General features: G+C 42.1%; 2 protein-coding genes across 3 annotated transcripts in view; both read left to right on the top strand.

Moving 5' to 3' along the window:
• LOC102573363 (polycystin-1-like protein 2) overlaps positions 1–9,578 on the top strand; it is a 51,405-nt gene extending 41,827 nt beyond the window's left edge. Inside the window, exons 38-44 of the mRNA XM_059713921.1 lie at positions 404–537; positions 1,996–2,123; positions 2,536–2,696; positions 3,757–3,967; positions 6,199–6,300; positions 8,226–8,357; positions 9,170–9,578. Coding sequence (XP_059569904.1) covers positions 404–537; positions 1,996–2,123; positions 2,536–2,696; positions 3,757–3,967; positions 6,199–6,300; positions 8,226–8,357; positions 9,170–9,292 — 991 coding nt within the window. The 3' untranslated portion in view covers positions 9,293–9,578. The remainder of the gene's footprint in view (positions 1–403; positions 538–1,995; positions 2,124–2,535; positions 2,697–3,756; positions 3,968–6,198; positions 6,301–8,225; positions 8,358–9,169) is intronic.
• Positions 9,579–11,940: 2,362 nt separating this feature from the next.
• On the top strand, positions 11,941–21,835 carry GCSH (glycine cleavage system protein H). 2 transcript variants are annotated; one of them, XM_014609282.3, is made up of 6 exons: positions 12,015–12,103; positions 13,257–13,345; positions 17,177–17,256; positions 18,682–18,745; positions 20,558–20,689; positions 21,130–21,835. In XM_014609282.3, the coding sequence occupies exons 2-6, from the start codon at positions 13,327–13,329 to the stop codon at positions 21,225–21,227; spliced, it is 393 nt and encodes a 130-aa protein (XP_014464768.1). In that variant the 5' UTR covers positions 12,015–12,103; positions 13,257–13,326; the 3' UTR covers positions 21,228–21,835. The 2 variants fall into 2 exon arrangements, with proteins under 2 accessions (XP_019343761.1, XP_014464768.1); XM_019488216.1 differs by lacking the exon at positions 13,257–13,345 and having other exon boundaries at positions 11,941–12,103.
• Positions 21,836–23,398: the final 1,563 nt, after the last annotated feature.

The following is a 23,398-nucleotide window of genomic DNA, read 5'->3' as shown; positions in this document are numbered from 1 at the left end:
TGCCCTGCAGTGACAGAACCCAGGCCAGCTCTGTGCCTATAGATAAATTGTACATTGCTGGAGTTATCTACATAGGACCTAGGTTCTGTTAAGTGAGGCTGGATAAGCACTTCAGGCAGTATCTTGGCTTCCACAGGCAAACAGGCTTCAGAGGCCACAAAAAGCACCTCATTTTGCCCTCGCCAAATTGTATGGTGTAGTCTAGAGACTAACACATATGCTTCCCTTTCTCACCTCCTGGATCTATGAATCAAGCATCCCTTGAAAGTACCCATCTCTTGTCTGTGTTTTCTGCACATGGCTTCCAAACGCTCCTACCATATTTGTAGTGCACACATCTCATCAGCATTAAAAGATATTAGCCCACTGACCACCCCTCCTTCTCTTGTGCTCTCTTTGGCAGAATTCTCCAGTACCTCTTCAGCAACATCTGGCTGGATACCTTTACGAGAGCAGTGTTTATTGAATTTACAGTCTACAATGCCAATGTGAACCTGTTCTGCATTATTAGCTTGATGTTTGAATCTAATGCTTTAGGTGAGAGCCCATTCTCAATCCCAGCACTTTTGGCTCCTGCACAGCAAAAGATGACAAGCAACATGAGGTTTTCAAAAGAACCCAACAGTAGCTTAACACAGTTCCATTTAAAATTAATGGGAGGAGAGTTGTAATGCTGAATGATTATAAATACTTTGGGAAATAGGCCTGTATCTGCCTGTATAGCTATACAGCACACTGGCTTCCAAAGTAATACAAACAAAGCAAGCTGTGGCAGTTTTCTTCTAAAGAATGTGCTTTGCTGAAATGTAATTGTTCTGAGCTTTACGAAGTAGGAATTAGGCTTTTCTTAATAGTAGCCCCTATGTACAGCTACTTAATTCAGTATTGAACAGAATGGGCACACGATAGAATTTATCTTTTGCACCTTGCAATGCTGATTCTGGAAGATAAATAGCACACGACATGCAGTCCTCATAAATGAGAGTCAAAAAGGCTCTAGTACACAACACAGCTAAGCAAAAAATTGGGATCCTTGCTTGCATAAAATAGGGAAAGGTTTTCTTTGAATGGTGTCTAACATCACTTCAATCCCATTACTATAGCCTGCTGAAAGTGGGCTAAACCAGAAACTCATAACTGATTTCAGGGTGAGATTCTGAAATGAATCCCCCAGTCTTCTCCTGCTCTAAGGCTAAGTATAGACAGTCAAAAAGCCTGAGGCTGAACTGATTCAGTCTTCACAGTTTAGTCTAAGCTGCATAGATTGAACAAGTGAACAGACATTTATTTTTTATTCTGGAAAGGCAGCCACCTGCATGCAGTAGCTCAGGCTAGAAGCCAGAGGGTGCTAAGGCACACCTCCCTGCTGGGCTGGAGCAGACAGCTTGAGCCAAGGCCAGACTGCCGACCCTGTGAGGCGGGTGGGGAGGGTTTGCTGGGAGGTACAAAGCATCCTGGGATTCTGGGGGACTGTGAGTTAACTTGAATCTGGAGGAGATCTGGGACCGAAATTCAGTAAACTGATTTAACTTAAATCAGTTAAGTCTGATGCTACATCCATTCAAGTTTGTCTTAAACTGGTTTTAGCCATTTTGAAAGCAGTTTATGTACACTGAACATCTGTTGTGTTACAGATCTGAACTGTTTTCTGATCATTTATCCTGGTTTATGTGTAACTTCTGTCCCTAGCCTAAGAGTTTGAATTTTAGTTCAGTTTAGACATGGAGCTGCTGAAATTATACTATCCAAAGATGGTGATAATCTCAGTATAGGAGCTGACTGTGAAAGATTCCTGCCCTTCAGAGGATCATCTCAATCAAATCCAAACCTAGTCTGGATTTAGCTTTATACCAAATGTAATTGTGGTCTGGATATGAACATTTTGTCCCATCTCTGAATACTCTCACATATGATACTGGGAAAGTCAGTTTCTGATGAGAAGCAGAAAAGAAATGCTCCAAAGAGCATGAGACTGAACATGGCTTTGTTTTCCAGGGGCATTCTTCACACATGCAGAGCTGCAAAGCATCCGGCTGTATCCATACACAGATAGCCTACACATATTTGTTGTTGCAGCAGAAGTTATTTATTTCCTATTTGTTGTCTACTACATGGTAATGCAGGTAAGACCCAACAAGTCTCTTGTGCCCCAATTCTGATTTCACTACAAAGGTTTTAAGCCAGTGCAAGTCAAGTGACTTCAGGTGTGTTGCTCCTGACTCACGTCAGTATGAGGGCTAAATCAGAGGCTATTTCTTTATTAAATAAAAGACTGGAGAACCTGCCATGAAGAAGGTAACTACAAAATAGTTGCCTCTTGCAGAGAAGCAATTCTCAATCCCAAATGAGGGGGTGAACTCTATACGGCTTCAGGAGAAGTGGGTAAGCTAAGGCAACACACCTTTTCAGAAAGGAAGGGAATAGTCTTTATTGAAAAAATGATGCAGTGGTACATTTGTTTGCCCTTATCACCTTACATGGTCACACACCGATTCTTGCCAAAGACTGTTACAACTGAAACGTCTTCTTTCACAGGGAAAGCTCATGAGGGCTCTGAAATGGAGGTATTTCTACAGCAAGTGGAACCTGCTAGAGCTGGCCATTATACTGATTAGCTGGAGTGCTCTATCAGTGTTTGTGAACCGGACAATCCTGGGGGCACGAGACATCAGCTACTATCAGGAGCACAAGGATGAGTAAATGTTTCATGACCCTGACTTGTTTTGCTTTAGCCAGTCTCTCTTTTTTCCCCTTCAGTGCCACCACTGCCAAAGACAGGCACTCCCCAGGAGTAGCAGCATTTTAGTTTGTGAATTGAGTAAGGATTTAGGTACATGTCAGCAATTAAGTCTACCCTGATGAGGAAACCCCAGGGGGTAGCACACATCACCTCCCTCAACCTAGGAGATACCATCCCCTCCAAACTGGACTGCTTGCTGGTGCATATGCTATCTGTATCCCATTGCAGAGTAAATGCTTCTCTTACAGAAGACAGCTGTTTCAGAGTCCATGAAAATACTATACAGTGCTCTTTCTAGACAAGAAAGAGACAAGGAGCACATAAGAATCTAAGCAGAGTAGAAAAGGATCTTGTAGGCCTACACAAGTTTTAAGCACCTTTCTGGCAGGGTCTGTCACATATCAAAGCCATAAGCATAAATAAAATACTACCTTATGAAGGGCCAAAAACAAAATAGCAAAATTGAGATAGGTGTGACATATTTCATGTCAGCCAGGAATAAACATAACCCCATAAACATACAGCACGCCACCTAGAAATCGCTCCCTTTCTTATCACTGACTTAGCACCCAACTCCCCTACAGCATGTTCTTCTTATGGAATCTGCAGGGAATTAGTGAATTTTGCACAGCTGCCCTGGCTCTAATTCCCTACACACATGACAGAGAAATATGCTCTGGCCCAGCAGCCGGAGTAAGATGGATAACTCTTTCCTTGCTATATACAATAGAAAGCTCCAAGCATTAGGGGCCCATTCTCTTAGGGTTTGCAGAGGAAAAACTGGCTGTCTGAGTATTAGCAACATGTGGGCTTCAGCCTGCATTCTGTCAAGCCACCCAGTTTGTGGGGAAAGCACCATTCACTCAAGCGAGAGAAAGAGGAGATAAGGACAACACTCAAGTGAGAGTCCATGCTGACCCAAAAGCAAAGCCCTGGCAGCATTTGTAGTGACCAGTTTGCAGAGAGCTGCTCTAGAGGATTTTCACATATTGTTTTTTAATCTTCCTTTCTCATAGGTGTGTAAGCTTCAATGAAACTGCCACAGCTGATGCAGTGCTTGGCTACCTGATTGCTTTCCTAGTACTTCTGTCTACAGTGAAACTGTGGCATCTCCTGAGGCTCAACCCTAAACTCAACATGATCACTTCTACTCTGAAGAGGGCATGGGGTGACATCTCTGGATTCATCACAGTTATTGCAATCATGTTCCTGGCTTACTCTATCGCTGTGAGTACTTTTGTGGTTTCTGATGTTTTGGGTCTGCAGTCACCTGCTTGCAGATCAAATGAATAATTACTGAATCATGTGAGCAATGCAGCTTTGAAAGGTGAAATGGAATGCAGCTGTCCTCTTAAATCTTGACTAAGCAGCTTGACAGCTTCAAAATGTTGCTGGAAATCCCATTCTCCATCAGAGAAGTGGCAAGTATAATTCTGGGCTTGTCTGCTCTCTGCAAACTGAAATGAAGCTTCACAAACAAACCACGTGATAAAAGATGCAGATTTTTCTCTGCAAGATGCCAGTGTGCCAGAGAGCAAAGGGCAGGAAAATGCTGAGTGGGCAATGATCTAACAGACTAATCAAACAGGGACGGTGGCTGACAGTGCCAGGAAAGCCATTGCCTGGAACATGTGAAATAAATGAATGGAAAATTTTGGGGGTGGGAAGGGGGAGGTTCTGTCAATCACTGAATTCTCTCTCCCTGTGCCAGTCATGTAGGCATGGAAATTCACTTGGTTATTCAATCAGATTAATGTAACTAATTGGTATACTTATTGCTGTGGCTGAAACTTTGTGCACATGTTTTCAGGTAGAGGAGAGCAGGCTGTTACACATGTCTGTTCTCAGTTGCTGTCTTAGTGAAAAGGTTCTGCCACTTGTACTTCCCCTAAAGATGAGATGATTCTGATCAGGGTACTAATCTTGGACAAGGGGGTGATCTCCTGATTAAAGAGACGGGGATTTGGGAGAAGATTTCCTGTACGGTCACTTACAAGTCAGTTATTCTCTGTAGCTCACTCCCCCCTCTAAAGAACGGAGATGATAATACTTCCTTTTCCTGTCTCTTCTAGATTGCCAACTCTCTAAGCAAGGACCATCTTTTATGTGTTTGTACAGAGCCTAGCACAAGTGACCCTGATGGAATCTGGGTGCTACTGCAATATAAAAAATAATCTCTTAACATTGCAGCTTGTTACATCATTGCATCCTGATTACAATGCAATAGCATGTAAAATGCTCTTGGTGCTGTACAGACGCAGAAGAAAACATAGTTCCTGCCTCTAAGAGCTTACAATCACTGTTCAATAGTGTGTATGAATTGCTTACATACTCTGGGGATTAGCAACATGGAGAAGTGTACAAATAAACAAACAGAAGAGCAATCAACATTTGTTATCTTTCACTTCTTCTGTAGCATTGCCATGCACCATTAAATACGCCAGAGGCAGCTGCATTTCAATGGCCAGTAAAGCAGCTCATTTACTGAGTTTACAGAATAGTTGAGAAGCATTGTCCCTATGATATTAAGTTGCACTTACTGGTGCATCTACGTGAGATGCTTAATGCACAGAAGACTAATTCTACTGCGCAGTAGCATAGTGGGCAGAGCCCATGCTAATGTGCTGATGTGCAGTAGATTTAGTCTAATGCACACTAGCATCACAAAAAAAATTAATTTGTGCTAAATGCACAGTAGTGCCAATTATGGTACATTAAGTTTAGTACCGGTAACTGGAGACAACCCGAGCAGGGTGTGGGTCCCGGGGCATATCAGCCTGTATGGGGCCCTGCCCCCGGATGCAAGGAAGCTGGTGGCAGATTTGGCGGTGGTGGGGGCAGATGGTGAGTGGCTAGACATGAAGCCAGTGGCAGTACGGAGCCACCATACCACTCTGCCCGGCTCCACGGGGCCCCCCAAAGCACGAGGCCTGGGGTGGCTGCCCCAATTCCCCCCCCCACCAGGGATGACCCTGCCTGTAATGACCTGTAATAAACTTAAAGCTCCATAATTACAGTGTATTAATGTATAGACGAACCCACTGAGTCCACAAATAACAGCTAAAATTAATTGGAGCTGCAAATGTGTAGATTATCACAAAAAATCAGGTTCTTATTTAGGCTATCTACTGCTTGCTTCTATGCTATTGAACTAAGCACAAAAACCTCTTTACTTTGTTCTCTTTGCTTCTACACAAAGAACTCCTATTATCATCCCTGAGAAAGGCAGGAATTGAACAAGAAGATGATTTGTTATGTAGGCTGATCAATGGGCATATATATCAGGACCCAAGCAGCAAGTAGGATGGAGATGTAACCTACAGGCGAGAGGTTCTTCCCTGAGCCATGTAACTTTAATATTAGACCAAGAGAGCTTTCTCTGACCATACGCAGTATTAACTTAAGTTAGCAACAAAACCTCACGATAAGAATAAAAGTCTGTCTTCTTTCCCCTACAGACTAATCTGATATTTGGTTGGAAGCTGCACTCTTACAAAACCCTCTTCGATTCAGCAGAGACAATGGTCAGCCTTCAGCTGGGAATCTTCAACTATGAGGAGGTATCCTCTCTGACTTTCCGAGCCTTATTATTTGTACTATTGAGCATCTCAAGTTCTTAGTCATGGAACAAGACCCCACTGTGCTAAGCATTCTCCAAACAAAAAACGAAGAGGTGGCTCCTGCCCCAGGGGGTTTACAGCTGAAGTTGCTAGTAATTTCAGACAGAATCAGTGAAAAACCTAGTTATTCTGTACTTAAGACCCAAGCTCAGTCCCACTTTTCTCCATTCAGCTGAATGGGATGGAGGGCCATAAAGAACAGCCTTTTGCTTTTGGTCAAAATGAACTATTTTAGATACAGAAAATGAGATGACAGAAAAAAAAAGAAGAGGTTCCAAGAGATAAAGCAGAAAGGTCAGAATTCTGCAGTCAGCACCCCACGTTATTAATTATTTCTGTTCTCACTGTTTGATTGATCTTTGCTCTATGGATATTACAGATGATTTCACCATGACTTAAGAAGGGGGGAAACAAGATGACAGTGAAGACTTGAGGAGGGAAGGCAGGGATGTATCAGTAAGAATACAGCTATTCAGTAAAGTATTGCACAATCTGATAGAATCAATAGGGCAGGACTTGGGATTTTTTAGTGAATAAATGGATGCCATATTTAACTAACTTCCTGTAGAAACTGCAGCAGCAGTGTTGTTCTTATGAACAAGCAATCACTTAATTTGCCCAAGAAGGAGGCATCAGCTCTTAGCTGCAGAAATGTAGATACCCAGCAGGCTACTACTGAATTACAATCTGATTAGTTAAGACAGTACTTACTTAATTTTAATGAAACATTTAATATTCATACTATAAAAGGAGAAATGCTTAGAGTTCTCAGTCTAAAAACAGGGAGACTATCAATCACTATTAGATGAGTCTGGTATTAAAGGCTCTCCTGACTATATATGGAAGCCAATCTCATCAAGACACGAAAAAAGAACCTCATATATACCTCATAGCTCATTCCACATTGAATTTCTCCTACGACTTTCTTTGGAAAATGCACTCAGGTTTTAAATAGCTATCTTGTCTGGTAGTCAGTGCAAAATTATTGAAAGATTTGTTTAAAGAACAACAGTGGTAGTTGTTACTCTCCTACATGCACCCTCATGAAACAAAACCTGATCAGCTTCTTGGGGAAGTTCTACAAGGAGATCTTCTGCCCTTCACAAAAAGGAGCAAATATAATGTTTAGTCTCTTAATAATGTTTCTAACCCTTTGACCTCTCAAGAAATGTTTTCAAGTATTAAAATATTCTTTAGGCAGTTAAGTTGTGGATTAAATGACTTCTTCTTAGTATACTTTGATTGTTTTACAGGTTTCTCTTCATTTAATAATTAAGATGACTCCATAGTCATATTACAACTTTAAAGACTGCTGTGTAATGCCAGTGCCCATAATCCTGCAGCTCTGACATGGTTATCTTGTGCCTGTCTTACACAAGTCAAATATACTGTCCCCGAATTAAACATTTGTCAATCAATGAACACTTAGAATTCAAAACTGCAAATGGATCCTGCCACGCATTGTATTTGCTACTGTGAGAAATCTAACTAAAGTATCGGGAGTGTGAATCCCATTAGTGAATATGACAAAGCTTTTGCTGCTTGCACTGTTTTCTTCTACAAATAAATAGGTTATTTGGTGTCTAAATCTATCAAGGCAACACCTTAATAGCTAAACTTGCACACAAACATTAAAAACATAGAGTATTGCCTACAATATGTTTGAATATATCACATATATGAAAAAAATGCTCTATCGACCCTAAACTGCAGTGAAGCAAGGCACGAAAATCATTTAGGAGAAAGGAAATATGTTGCGTACTATACAGGCAGGCTGTAGTTTCAGTGTATTAGATTGTTCCAAAGTGTAACTTTTTTCTGCTTAAATACAAAAAATGTAATGCCTTGTTCTGTTTATTTTCTAGGTCTTGGACTATAATCCAGTTTTAGGCTCCTTCTTAATTGGATCCTGCATTATTTTTATGACATTTGTGGTGCTGAACCTGTTCATTTCAGTTATATTGGTTGCTTTTAGCGAAGAACAGAAATATTACCAGGTGTGTTCATCTAAATTGTTTTATTATTCATTAATGTTTATATTATGGGAGCATCTGGAGACCCCGGTCAGGATTGGGCTGTTCCATTGTGCTAGGTGGCACAAAAACGCACAGTCCTGTTAAGATCATTGCCTGTTCCAGTTATGAACATTTTGGGTTTTGCTAAAGCTCACTGCTCATTTCTGTTCACAGGAGTTTTTGTATTAAAACCAGCCACTCAGCCTAATGATCGAGAATATATACACTCTCAGATAATGTGCATACACAAAACAGAAAGCATCTAGATACCTAGGTTTTTTGCACAAATCTTATTTGTATTTATCATTTCTATAACACTTCCACTATAGATCCATTTAGTTTGGAATCCTGGCTCTATTTCAATCAATGGCAGAGTCCTGTTGACTTCAGTGGGGTCAGGATTTGACCTTTTAAAATCTGGCTTGTAGCTTCTTTGAAAATTATAGCTGTAGGTATCTGATCATGTGCAGTATAATTTGTATCCAAAAATATGGAGCTGTAGGTACTGAGTTAGAAAATCCCCTTTGATATTGCAGTATTGTGTGTAGAGCCCTTAATAAGCATTGTTGATGTCGGGGTATGTATGTGACCTCCCCTGACTTAACTAGAAGTTATGAACTGTGCGCAGCACATCTGCACTAATTGTTTAGATTCCACAAGTAAAATCTTGGCCTAGTTGAAATCAGTTGCTACTGGCTTTAATAGGCAGGATTTTACACTGTTTATTTGATGATTTAATAATGCATCTATAACTACCACATCCTGAATGTTTATTTTTATGTTGTTATTTGTAGGCATCAGAAGAGGAAGAGATTGTCGATCTAATGCTGATGAAACTTTTCAGTTTCCTTGGGATTAAGCGCAAAAAAGAGCAGACAACCGATAGTGAGGAACTGAAAGAACTTGCCAGCACCTAACAAGGTTACTGAGCATTGCTTTATGCAAAACCTCTTCCTTTATCCATTTTAACCAATAGTTGCTGCAGTTGGACTTAGATATTGTGGCTCCTACATGTATTATCCTTTTGAAGAGGTGTGGCACAAACAGAAGTACAAGTACATTTTGTGTTGTTTGATGTTGTTACATGATATTACCAGAGAACTAACAGTAAATCTAGAATAATGTGTCCAATAGTGCATACTTCCTTTTTTTTCTGTAAATCTACCAATGTATACTTAATAAATGCTAAGCATTTATTGCAAAGTTTGGTTGACACTATCGGTTTGTCAATTGTGGAGCCAGCAGGAGACAACCATTTATCCAGGCTGGGATTAAAAAGTTTTTGAAGGAACATACATTTAAACCCACCATACCTTAAACTCCTGATACATTTTGAACTTAAATGGTAGTGGCTCCTGGGAAACAAACTTAGTACTCTGTCAGTAACTTGAGACCAAGCTAAGTCTTTGTTTTTCTGGGGAAGCCAAGCACCATCATTATTTAACGGTCTGACAATCACTAAACTGGGGGTAGGCAACCCCTAGCACAGGTGCCAGAGCGTGGCACACGAAGACATTTTGCTTGGCATGTGCACCTCAGGGCGGACGGCAGGGAAGGGGCTGGAGCTGTCCTGCCACAACAGAGATCGGGCCCCTTGCAGCTCCCCTGCCTCTGGCATACCGACATTTTATAACTCAGGGTTACGGATGTTTTCAGCACTGTGCCCAAAAACGTTGCTGACCCTTGCATTAGATGGTAGGTCCACGCTGGGTCACTGTCTTCCTTGAGTAGCACTATCTCCCCCACTGATTGAATGTGCACAGGAAGAATTACCCAAAGATAATGCAACCTTCAGTTCTTCTCTGGCAAGGGTTGTTTAGTTTCTGGTAAATCCAACAGAATCAAAGCACCACTCCCATTTCCGATGTTATAGATAACCACTAACACTAACCACTATAGATGATCTAGTTCAGTGGTTCTCAACCTTTGTCCTACTGGGGCCTATTTGCAAACTATAAACGGCAGAAGGGGGAATAACAGGAGAGGTAGACTACGATGGCTGCAACTTAAGCACACGTCCCAAGTGCCAATCAAGGCACAAAGGCCACATCCTCAGAAAGACAGTTGGCCTGTGTCACCTGCACATCGATTGCCCCCGTCTAGTCAAAAATGGGGTGGCTGACTTCTAGAGGCAAGTTCCTGACAGCTTCCTGAATCACCCTCCTCAAATATTCACGTATTTTTCCACACGTGGGAACTAAGTAACTGCCCTCTGACTTCTCCACCCAACAGCCATGGGGCGTGTGGGCAAATCCCCAGGCTCTTGAGGCCGGTGAAAATGCAGCTTTTGGAAAGAAACGTGAGCTATGTGAGGCGGCACCTCGCACAGCCAACTTGGCGGCGTCCCGCTTCCTTCTTCACATAAAATTTAGAGGCTGCTTGGAAAGGAAGAATGGGGCAAATGCCACGGGCAAGTCCACGGGCCCCAAATTCGCAGCACCGGGGCTGGGGTCATACAGCGACTCCTCGTGTGCAAGGTGCAGGCCCGAGGGAGCAGAGCTCCTTGTCCTCGCCGCCTCCCGCGCGCCCTTCGCCAGAGCGCTCGGAGGCCGCCCCGAGGAGCCCGGTTGGGACCCAGGCTCCCTCCCATATATAAAGCAAGCAGGAGAGGTTTTAATACCAGACTCATCTCATCATGGTTGATAGTCTCCCTGTTTGTAGACTGCGAACTCTAAGCATCTCTCCTTTTATAGTATTGAGATTAAATGTTTCATTAACACTAAGTCAGTACTATCTTAACTAATCGGATTTGAATCCAGTAGTATTTCTTCCTGCCCCTGGGGCGGGGGGCTGGACTCGATGGTCTCCTGAGGTCCCTTCCAGCCCGAATGTCTATGAAGTAGCCTGCTGGGTATCTCCATTTCTGCAGCTACGAGCTGATGCCTCCTTCTCGAGGCAAATTATGTGATCTTTTGTTCGCTACTGATCTGGGGGAGAAGCCACCCGCTCCGGACAGCTCAGCGTGGCCCCAGTACCATGTGGGGACATGTTGGCTTGAACCTGGTGCCATGAGGAGACACCTGGGCTTGGCCCAGTGCCCCGAGACGTCTGTGCAGCAGCTTTGCCACATCTTAAATACAAAATGGTCGTACTGGACGCTCAAAATGATCTTATTTGCTAAAAAGCCAACGTCCGCTGAAAGAATACGCAAAAAAAAAAAAAAATGCAAACCGGTCTCGTTACGAGTGTTATCTATACATTGCTCACTATGACTCCCAGTGAGAACGGGGTCGTCAACGTTGACACGTTTCGTTATTTCGAGGCCAGCAGGCACGAGGAAAGGCTGACAGGACACCCCCCAAAAACATCAGTCAAGCCTTCCTCAGAGGAACTCGAGCTGCCTCAGAAACAACCGCCCCTTTTGAACAGGTGACTATTATGATGGATGATTCACGGGTTTTAATTCTCGTATAAATACGATTGGGCGGTTAGTGGCGGGAGGGGCAGAGGGTGAAGGGGTGTGGTTATGCGCATGCGCAGAGCTCTTCCCTCCTGCCCGTTCCCGGCGGCCCCTCGCCCCGCCCCCTTGTGCAGGCCCCGCCCCTTCCGGCCCTGAGGCGCGAGCCCAGGCCCCGCCCCCGCCCCGGCAAAGATGGCGCTGCGAGCAGTGCGGGCGCTGGGCGCTAACTGGGCTCCGCTGCCCGCGCTCCCGGCCTTGCGCCGGCCCCGCGCCACCCCGCCCTCGCTCCGGGCCCGGAGCCTGGGCACCAGCGCGCTGCTGCTGGCCGGTGAGTGGAAGGAGCCGGGCGCCCTGGCGGGGCGGGTTGCGGCCCTGTACACACCGGTGCCCTGCTCGCTTCCGGCGACGAGCGGGGTGCAGGCGCGCCTCGGGGTTTGCATCCTTGCGATGCTGCATTGGCCTGACTCGGGTTGAAGCCAGAGAGAGTTGGGGGCGAAAATAGCCCTGGGCTCTTTAGGGCGAAAAAGAGGGAGAAAAAGCTTCCCCCTCCCTTTGTGTCATACTAAAAATATTTCTGGGGAAAATGGCACCACCGGTGACATCTCTAATCTGAAGCAGGTTCTTTATTCCCAGGTTTTGGCGGGGAGGATCCAGATCAGTGGTTCTCAATCTTGGTCGGGTTTGCAAAGATGGATTTGGTTTGTCCCAAGCCGCAGCCTCGGTGCCGGCCACCTTCCCTTCCCTTCCCCCTGTGCTGATAAGCATCTGCCCCCTCCACGTGGGTGCACACCCCAATAGTCCCCTCCACCCCCCGCTCCCCAACGCTGACCTTCATCTGACTGCCTGACCCAGCCTGGCTATGTGCTGGCCGTGTCCTGCCGGCCTGTAAGGAGCAACCCGCACTTTTGTGCATTTTTCTGGCACTTGCTTCTGACCCTTTGAAATATTCTTGCGACTCCTTTTTCCCACGGGTTGAGAAACCCCGATCTAAACGATGTAGTTGGGGACGGTTCTGCTTTGATCAGGGGGTCGGATTGGACCTCCCGAGGTCGCTTCCAACCTGAATTTCCTATGGATCCATGATCCTGTACTTGGTAAAACGTAGTGGGAGTTTGAGAATAAAGCCCTTGCCTTTCGTTACTGAATCAGGTATAAACTATTAAGAAAAGATTTGTTTAAAAAAAAAAATCAATGGCAGGCAATACACAACATCCAAAGAAGAGGTGGAGGGATACAGTGGTTTCCAAGCCCTGATTTTCCTCATAATTAATAGCTTGAGGGTCTTATCTTGACCCATGTAGTTTTCTCCTGCACTGCTGCTGCTCCTATTAGCAGTGCAAATGGTCTTCTCCTTAGCTGTTTTTGCTCAATTACAGGGTTAAGTCTTGAATTGGTTGATGTCATGCTGACCTGTCTGACGTATATAGCATTTCTTCTATACCATGTAGGTAATAATTTAAAACTGCACTCTTATTTTAAAGAGAGAAAATAAAGATCTTTATGCCTGTTCTGTGGTAGCTTGAGTTTCCCTCACTTTCTACACATGTCTTCATGGGGATTTCAAAGAAAGGTAAGCCAATTAACTGAGTATCTGAATTTAAAGCATGCTAAAAATGAAACAAACTTACTTTGGAAATGAGTTAAGGCTTTGTTGCTTCTTAATAAGAACATCCACGCAGGGATTTTAGGTGCTTTAAATTCAAGCATCAGTTTGGCTTAATTTTCCTGAGTGTCCCTGTGTAGATGTGCTATCAGTTACCAGTAGCGCAGTGATGAATCTGGCATGGTGCACTGTTTGCTTAATCGCGGGATTTTTGTGTTCAAAGTTCAGTTGTTTGAGGCTACTCCAAGTAGGATTAGTAATTAAGTCTCTACAGTGTGTGGCTCTGAATTTATTTATAATGTTTGTTATTCCCATGCTAGGATAGGAAGAAAAATTCTTCTGTTGTTTTTCATATGTAACCAAGAGCAATCTGTACCCTATTCCCACTGTTCAAAATGCTCGGCTCTCATTTGGATCTAGACTGCATCTGAATTTTTAATTGTTTAAAGATCACATTTTGTTATACTTGTGAGTTTGGGCCAGATTCAGGAAGGCATTTAGATGTCTAGAAACATGTCTTTGAATCTGGCACGTGACAAGCTGCTTTGTCTGCATTTGAAATGCATAACAAATGTGTTCAGCTTGAACTGTGAACTGCTTTAGTCTTGTGTCTTCATGGTTCAGTGATAACTTCCATGTAACCAATGGAATTCTGATTACCCACAGACCCTTGTTTCTGACCTAAAAAGAAAAATCTTATTTCCTTTATGTTGGGTCACATTCTAATGAGTGTTGTACATTTTGCTTTACATTTTGTTTGGGCTTTTTGATAGGTACTGGTATTTTGTGGGAAGTAATCAAATATTTTTCCTTGTTGCAGCAAAATCTTAACAAATATTTTCTATAAAACTAGTAATCTTAGAAATTTTAACACTAGTTGACTAAACTTGCAAAAAAATTGTGAAAACATTAAAATATATGAGTCTTTGCTCCAGGAAAAAACAGTTCTCAGGGACCTGTTGAAGGGAAAGGGTTGAAACGGATTATAGACCTGTATATTAGCAAAGAGTTTGGGATTAAAGACAAGGGGGAGGAAACGTCTTTAGATAGAATTTCAGGAAAAAATGTTCAATATAAGGAGATTTGTTCCAGATGGCAATGTGGAAAGAGCTTTTGGTGGGGAGATTAAGGATAGAATTTTTAGTAAGAGAATAGAGTACATTTAGAAGTGAGTGAGAATTCCTTTTACAAGATTAAACTTTTTAAAAGCTTTATTTGATAAATTAGATTAATTAGTAACAGATTTAATACTTAAAGATGCATCTAGTCCCCTACTGTAAAAAGACACATTTGGTTTCCATCAATAGTACTCCCTTAACTCAGATCAATAGCCACAGAAATCTGGTGTTCTGTTCTTTTCTTTTCTTTTCTTCCTTTCAGTCTCTGACAGTTTGTTTCTGTTGATGTTAAGCTTCTGTTTTCCATCTTCTCTGTAATTCACCCCTCCTTTTTCCCTAGAACGCTGCATAATCCAAATCTCATTATTTTCTACTTACATTTGCTTTTAAATTTTAAATGTATTCCAAGTTTGGACTGGAATTTCCACTGAACTTCCAGGGAAACATCTTTTTTATTATTTTTATTGTTTCTTCTCTGTAGAATGCTAATTTGATAGGATATTTTCTGTTACTAAAACTCCCCTAACATTTAGAGGTGCAATATCGGATCCACACTGATATAAAGAAAATTGGCTGTACTGGAAATTGGCCTGATGTGGCTGATATTTAGGCCAATGAATGCCCGTGTATGCGCACAGCCCAGCAGCGTGGAGAGCTGTGTGCAGCTGGTAAGTCCATTGTGGTGGAAGGCGAGTGGGGAGGGGCAGATCAAGGCCCCTGCAGTGAGGTGGGGAGTGGGGCAGGAGCTATGTAGCTGGGGCGGGGTGTGGCATGGGATGGAGCTGCAGCTCATCTGGGGGGGGGCCCAGATCTGCATGGGGTGGGTGGGCTGCAGCTGTTGGCTGGAGCTGAGGCTGCACTGGGCTCCTCTGGGTGGGGGCTGGGCTTGGGACAGGTGGTGGTGGTGCTGGGAGGGGGCTGCAGCCACCCCAAATTTTGCCCTAGCCCCCCCAGCCTCCCTTCCCAGCACCACTGCTGCCCACCCGGCACAGCCCCGGTCAACCCCCGCCTCCACCTGCATGCCAGGAAGAGCTGGGGCTGCACTGCGTGGGCAGCAGCATATGCTGCCCACCATGCCCTCCCCAGGAGCATGTACAGCAGCAGGGAGCTGCCCCCCTCATCCCCAGGGCAAGCTGTCCATAGCTTTGTTCTGCTCCTGGCCTCAGGGTTGCATTCACCACCCTGGCTGGGCAGTGCCAGCCCCTGCCCCACTCCCTCCCTCACTGTGGGGGCTTTGATCTGACCCCCAACAGATTTACTGGCAGGGTGCTGCTCTCCAAGGTGACCGGCTGTATTCCTGGCCATGTGCATGCGTGTGTTGTGCATGTAGCATTTTTTGGTGACATTATCAGCTATACCAGGCAAAATAATCCAATGGCTGATAATGTTAATTTTCCTTTTTATCAGTGCCGATCTGATGTGCGACAGCTATGTTAGCGCACCTCTAATTTCCTGTACTACAAATATGTTTAAGTGGTGTGAGATACCATGATAATAAGATTTAAGAATATATATTTTATTGTGCAGATGGATGTATGAAGAGAGAGTAAACTTTGTAACAAGGTCTTAAATGATAACTGTCTTAACATGTGTCACAGGAGACCCTACAGGAGACCTAGTGGTTGTACAACAGTTATTAATATCATAGGACCATATCCTGCTATCCTTACTCAGTTGAGTAATCCTTGGTCGCATGACAAGTACAATAGACTTCAGTGAATGAAGATAACAGAATCAGGCCTTTTACTTAGCTTTGTGGGAATATGGTACAGAATGGATAAGACAGGATGTCATGGCCTCGTTTCTCATTTTAAAAGGAATGTTTAGATTTTATTTTGGGCAGAGGTGTGGCAATCATCAATAACAAAGAAACAAATATTAAGAAACAACTGTAGTTGAGGTTCTGCTAGTTAAAGTAGTTTACTTTGCAGGAAAAATGAAAGGGAATAATGTGACCCCTCCATGCTACTTAGGAAAGTTAAAGTGTAGTACGTTGATTATGGCACTGAGAAGGTCACTTTGTCAGAACTGTTACTAGATCTGGCTTTCTTAGGAATAAAGAGGAGACTTGGCTTATTTAAACAATACTAAATATATAGAGAAGCCCCTTTAAAAGTTGTTTTTGACACACAGCAATGAATGCAAGTGAACGTAAACTCTAGTTTAATAATACAGTTTTCTTTTTCAGCTAAGGCACCAGGTAGTGCTTTGGGCTGAATATTGAGCTCTGGTCATTGCTGCTGCTACTTCCTATGGCATATTTATATTTATCTAAAGCCTAATCATGCCCCAGCTGATTCCAAATGGGAGATGGTTTGTTTCCTATTGGGTTGCTTACAGTGTAGTTCAGGAAGCCATTTTCTTTTCTCAGTGAATCTAGCTGCTTTTTTAATTTGTGTGCTAAATGTTTTGGCAGCTAAAGCTAAAAGAGGAACTGATGCACATTCCAACACCTCATGTGAATGTTGAACAGAACAAAAGAGGTGATCTGACATTTGGCTGTAGTGTAAAGCATTTACACTGCATTTCAATTTGTTCCATATAGGCAGTTCACGTGTAGTTAAAATATCTTCTTGACAGTCTCAGTAATTAAGGGCAAGGTTTTAAAACTGCTACTGTATTGCAGTATTTAAGAAAGCGGAATTCCAACTTCTAAAATGTTGGGTCTATTTCATTTTAGCCCGCAAATATACAGACAAGCATGAGTGGATATCTGTTGAAAATGGTATTGGAACAGTAGGAATCAGCAATTTTGCACAGGTATTGATTTTTTTTTTTTCACCCCAGTCTGCATTATTTACTTATACATACCTAAGTTTGTCCTTGATCTTTGGATTGTTACTGTCCTCTTATTGTTTTAATTGCGTATGTTGGACACTGAGGCCTATTTTGGACTTGGATTTTAAATTATTGCTAAAACACATCCTGCTGTTTCAGCATTCTGTGAAACTATTGATTGTTGCAGTTTTCCATAGGATTAACTAAAGCTCAGTATGAACCTTATCTGCTAAATCAGAATAACAGATCAGATTTATTACTTTAATCCTGTTTTCATTGTGGGCTTTAGGAGTGCCCTTTTATGCCAAAATCTGCCTGGACTTCGTGTATAACTCCTTTGATTGAAAAGGGGCTGTATACAGTGTACTACAGCTGCCTCTAAATGGTGGGGTCACCCAGAGAAACTGGACTTACTGGTTTTCAGACTCTTGGATGGGGATATTTTTAACTTCAATCCCAGTTTGCATTTATAAACGAACACAAAAATCCAGAGCACCCTGTCTGAACCTACAACAGGCAAATGTGATGTGATATATGGGATACTTGAAAATCTGTTTTAAGGTTTATGTGAATGGGATTAGTATTACATAGGATAAATAGTATTTTTCTTGTAATTTCAGCTCTCCGGCTGTAAATAATTTGCATACTGTGAAAGATTGCTTCACTTGTATAGGATGGAGGCAGATTTGTTTCTTACAGGACTTGATGGCTGTTGAACTCCAGTGGCAAGACTCCCATTTACTTAAATATAGGGTGACTATAATAAGTTTAGGGAAATCCAGGGCAGAGAATGGCAGCACCCTCTCCCGATCGCTCCATGGCTCACAGGTTTGTGCCAACTGGGACTTTTCTGGGTGGCTAAAACAGCCTATAAAATCTGGGACTGTCCTAGCCAGTCCAGGATATATGGTCACCCTACTCAAATAGGACAAAATGAAAGATCACTGAGCACTGTGTACTAGTCAATATTTTGATGTTTATCAGGAAACTAGCAGTTGTGCACAGCTTGGTCATTCAAATGACGCACACAGTAAATACTTCATGCTTTGGGAAGCATATCTTGGTCCCTAAGGTCATTGGGAATTTTGCCTCTAGAATCTGTCTTCGTTCTTGCTTTTTGCCTGGAGTAATCCTCATGTAACTCTTTCTCTTACAGCACCATAATGCAACCATAAACTTAATTAAAACCTGACATGAAGTAGTACCTTGCAATTTAGAGGGCACAGGAAGCTAATTTAACTTGTAAAGTAAAACATCAAATGCAGCTGACTTTAATTGTAGTGTTCATCATACTTGAAGAAATACAATTAATAAATATAATCAGTTGTAGAGCTGCTATTATGAATTATTTCCCAACATTAAAATAGCATTTAACGTACATGCCTGCTGCATCTGTTTTGCTTTTAGGAAGCATTAGGAGATGTTGTTTATTGTAGCCTTCCAGAAGTTGGAACAAAATTGAATAAACAGGGTAAGTGTGATTTTTTTTTTTTTTTTTTTTTTTTTTTTAACGCTGTTAAACTATTTCCATAACACACATCTTAATTTTTAACTTAATCATTATATCACCTGCACCAGTTCTTATCATCTTGCTTGCATCAACATTGCTTAATTTTGTAATATGCATATTAAGTAGCTTTGTGTATTGGATTGTATGTAGGGTATGGATATTTATGTTTCTAAGATGGCTGAGATCTTTGGTTCCAAACTGTCAGTGCTGTAACAAGGTACAATAGAATTCTCCACTGTTTATTAATGGGGGTTAGAATCTGGCCTGATAATTGTAGATGCAGTTAATTAAAAACTAAATGTAAAACACTTTAATTTCATGCAGGCTTAAATAGAATTGCTACAATCAGGGCACATCTACACATTGCCGTATGGCAACACACTAGGTCACTGTATGGTGCGCTACAGCGACATAGTGATCGCAGGGGTCTATGTGTGACTGCCAGCTATGTTGCTGTAGCTGTGCACTCCCCAGTGTAGTGCGTGCGCTGCTATGTCAAAATCTAACAGTGTGATGTGCATAGCACAGTAACCACCCATACTGTGCCATGCTTTAGTACTTCCAAAAGGAAGTGCTAAAGTACACTGCCGTAGCAACATTGCTGTACAGTGTCACAGATGCGCCCAAACTACACTTTAAAATTGAGGTACTTTTATGCTGTGATTTGAAAACCTGGCAGTGTTCTTAAATGGTTTACTTGGTTTGAATTTCACAAGCTGTTTCTTTGTTGAGATTAATGAATCAATATGGGAGAGCTGATGTAGACTTTACAGATACAAAGTTTTGTATACACATTAGCCCCTACACCCAGTCAGTAACAAAGCAGAAGTTAGCACATGGGAGCCCCCAGCCCTGTGCTTGAGCCAAACCACTTCTCAGTCTTAAGTGTATGTTATTCAATCATAAAAAATGTAGCAATGTGGAAACCACTGCTGAAGAGTGTCCCTTTGCAAGCAGGAGAAAATCTTTTTCCTTTCTGTGCCCTTAAGGAAGGGGATGGCTTTATAGTACATGAAGAGATAATCCACCATTGACTAGGGATGTAGCAAATTGCATAACGAGATTAGAAGAGAGGTGGTGTAAGGGTCAGTCTCACGCTATGCAAAGTTTCTGTCGCAAGCTCTAGACAGAGGCTCATAATCAACATACCACACTGTAACCTTCCTAAGTGGTATGGAGTGGTCACATTCTTCTTCACAAAGGTCCTATCTCTTTCAATGGGTAATGAACAAACTCAGTTTTAACCCTTTTGGAAAGAATTTTGTTCCTTTCTTCCACCTTTTATTCTACTTGATCTAGATCTACTTCTAAAAGCTCCCTGGATGTGTTGTATTTTATTTCCCAGAGCTTGAACTGACTGCCCTTTTGAGAGCTTCATGTTCTTCCAGACTTTGTCTCATTTCGTTGCAGTGTGAGTTGTTAATGCTAGCATTGCCCCAACTTTCATATTTTACATGCGGTTATTAAAATGACAAGGGCAGGACAAGGTAAATAACACATTAAATCCCTTGCATAGTACCTGGTTGTATTATTACTGAACTACCCCTTCTCTTAGAGTACTTTAAAATCTCTAGTTATTGTAATGAAATTGGGGCATTAAATTGCCTCTCAGCCTTTTGGGATGAGACAGACTTACATTCTTTATTGGTTAGTTTCCAAAGGCTGACGTGATCAGTCTGGGTCATCTTTAAATCATTCATCAACCAAATTAAATCACTGAATGTCTTTTCTTCTAAAAAAAATAAAATAAAAAATACATATTCTGTATTTCAGATGAGTTTGGCGCTCTGGAAAGTGTGAAAGCTGCTAGTGAGCTATATTCTCCTCTCACAGGAGAAGTAACCGAAATTAACACTGCCCTTGCAGATAATCCAGGACTTGTCAATAAATCTTGTTACAAGGATGGTAAGGGACTGTTTATCCTTTCAATGAATGAACAGCACTGCTGCGTTTAGGATCAGATGATGCCTCTATCACAAGCAGAACCAATGTAATTATAGAACAGGAATGCATTTCTTAGTATTCTCCAGCCACTGTGAGCACCAGAGTTAAATGCTTTTAGTTTTGTTTTGACTAGCCCATTTTTTTAAGAGATTAATTTACTGGGTGAAACTAAATTAACTTTTGGATAGTAAAGACAAACCATATTTTGATTGTATTTCCATGTCTTAACAGACTTTGCCTTCTGAACATTGTTTAGTTCATGCAAGGCACTCAGATTCTACTGAGTATCACAGTTTTGAATAGCTATTGGTGTATTGGGGTAGCATGGCTGTACATGCCTATATTTATTTTATAGGATACAAGCAACTTCTTTTAAATATGACTTTCTCACTTGATTTCAGGCTGGCTTATCAAAATGACTGTGGACAGCCCTTCTGAACTTGATGAACTGATGAGTGAGGATGCATATGAGAAATACATAAAATCCATTGAAGACTGACCTGGACCACTATAATAAACCAGCATAAAACTTACTCCAGTGTAGTTTTGTTGCAAATTAGTAGTGTACAGAAGGTCTCACATTGGGTGGCTTGAAAAACTGTATATTGCAGAGAACTTGGATAATGTTTCAAGGGAAAAACACGACTTCTGAATCCTGTACTAAAGAGCAAACTTTCAACTGACTGCAGATAAAAAAAAATAATAATATTCTCACCTTTTTGCACACCTGTTTTTTAGCTTAATTTGTATATCATTTCAACATTTGGAACCATATCCTCTGGAGTAAAATACATGTCTAGTTTATAAAAATAGACACTTACCAAGTAGCATTGTGATATGCAACAGCCTTAATTTAGTAGCATTGTCACAGTATTCCGCACTACAGTTTTCTATCCAAATACACGTATGGCTAACTGGGTGTTCTGATACAAAAGCTGCATTGCTGCCTTCAGAACTCACGAAGGTTTTGGGTATGCACAAGTGAACGTATAGGTCTTTAGTGGAAACTACTCTGCTCTACCTGTAGCTGTTCTTTTGTTTTGCTTTTTACAGAGAGGCTACAGCTCTGCGGCAGACAAGAAGTGAATAAAAACTAATTTTACCAATTATGGTGGTTGTGTTGTATTTCACATAGTAAACCAATTGACAGATTTTCACCTTTTCAGGGTTTTTTTAAGTGGTGAAAATATGTGTATGAACCTTATAAGAATAACCTACTTCTAGCACAAACCCAGGTCTTCAGATATGTTCTAGCTGCTATTTAAGTGCGAGAATGATTGATTAATTCTATGCATACATGACTGATGGGTAGTTCTTTCCAGGGGGGAAGGTGGGCAAGCACATATTTAGCAGCATGATGAAATACATTCCCTTTCTCATTGAAAACGGTGATGGGTTTATCACTGAAGAGGACCTGAAGTCTCCAGAAGGGCCAGCTCTAAGGATAACTAATCAGAAGTGAAGGATGAGGCTAATGTACTTCAAAAAGAACTGTTAGGATTAGAAAGGTGAGCCAATGCGGTGGGTGGAAGTGATGTTAAGAAATAGAAGTCAAATGTAATTCCATTGTTTATCTACCCCTTGGGCAGAGAGGCATCAATCCAGAAAGACAAATACGTGCTTATGCCGCTGCATCTGAAATAAACCACTGATGGGCATATGGCAGTTATGCAGGGCTACTGTCCTATTTCCAGGTAAATAATACTTTGATTCTTGAAAACTAGAAGTTCTAGATAGCAGACTTTTTTTATATTTATTTGCATTTGCCTGAGATAACGAAGGGTTCCTTTCCTTTCAGTGCGAGTCATAAAGGTATCATCTAGCACCTTGATTCCAAGCTTGGGATCATGACAGTATATTAGGGGTTGGCAACATACAGCCCATGGGCTAAATCCAGTCTGCAGAAATGCAGGGCTGTGTCTGGGTTGAGCACAGACTCTGTTGGGGCCAGGGAGCTGGAAGCTGTGCCTATGCCACTGATGTTTCTCAGCATCCTCCCAAAACTCCCCCAGGTTGTGGTGAGTGCAGTTTCTTTTCAGCTAGAGGGGAGCTGCACCAAGGCCAGGCTGGCTGGTGGTGGTGGCAGCCATAGTCCATTGCTTGCTGAAATCTATAAGGGCCCTTGTGATATGTTAGGGGTATCTCTTTATCTAGAAGAATGACATTGTAAGTGCTGAAGTGGATCGGAGAATATCTTGCCCTGTGGGAAAAGTGAAGGACTTTCAGGGGGAGTAGTGTTACTCTCCTTTCATGACCTATATGCAAATTGTGAATGAGCTAATGAAGTGGGTTTAGAAATCCTGCCCTAGTCTCCAACAAACAGGATCACAACAGATTGTCAAAGAAACTTGCAACTAGAAGCCAGGGGCTTTTGTAAAGTATCTGTTACTGTGTCACTATGCCAAGACAATTTACTGGCTGGTAATGAGTCTGTGTTTTCAGCTAATTCATGTGGCCTTTTTGTAGTTCTCCTGGGGAAAAAAACGCACCTGAGTTTCATAGAGCTGAATGTGGAATATTGCTAGCTAGTGCTGCTTTTTGGAAGTTTCAAGAAGTATCAACCATTAGTCATACTCAGATATTGTTTAAAAATGTTTACTTTCAGTGCAGTTGTACCTGCTTAAACACTCCTCAGCCCCATTATCAGCTTCTAGTTCTTATATTTTAATT

The sequence above is a fragment of the Alligator mississippiensis genome, chromosome 10 (genome assembly GCF_030867095.1).
Source record: "Alligator mississippiensis isolate rAllMis1 chromosome 10, rAllMis1, whole genome shotgun sequence".
NCBI lineage: Eukaryota > Metazoa > Chordata > Crocodylia > Alligatoridae > Alligator > Alligator mississippiensis.
Note: the sequence above shows the minus strand (reverse complement) of the source record. Positions and strands in the feature narration are given on the sequence as shown.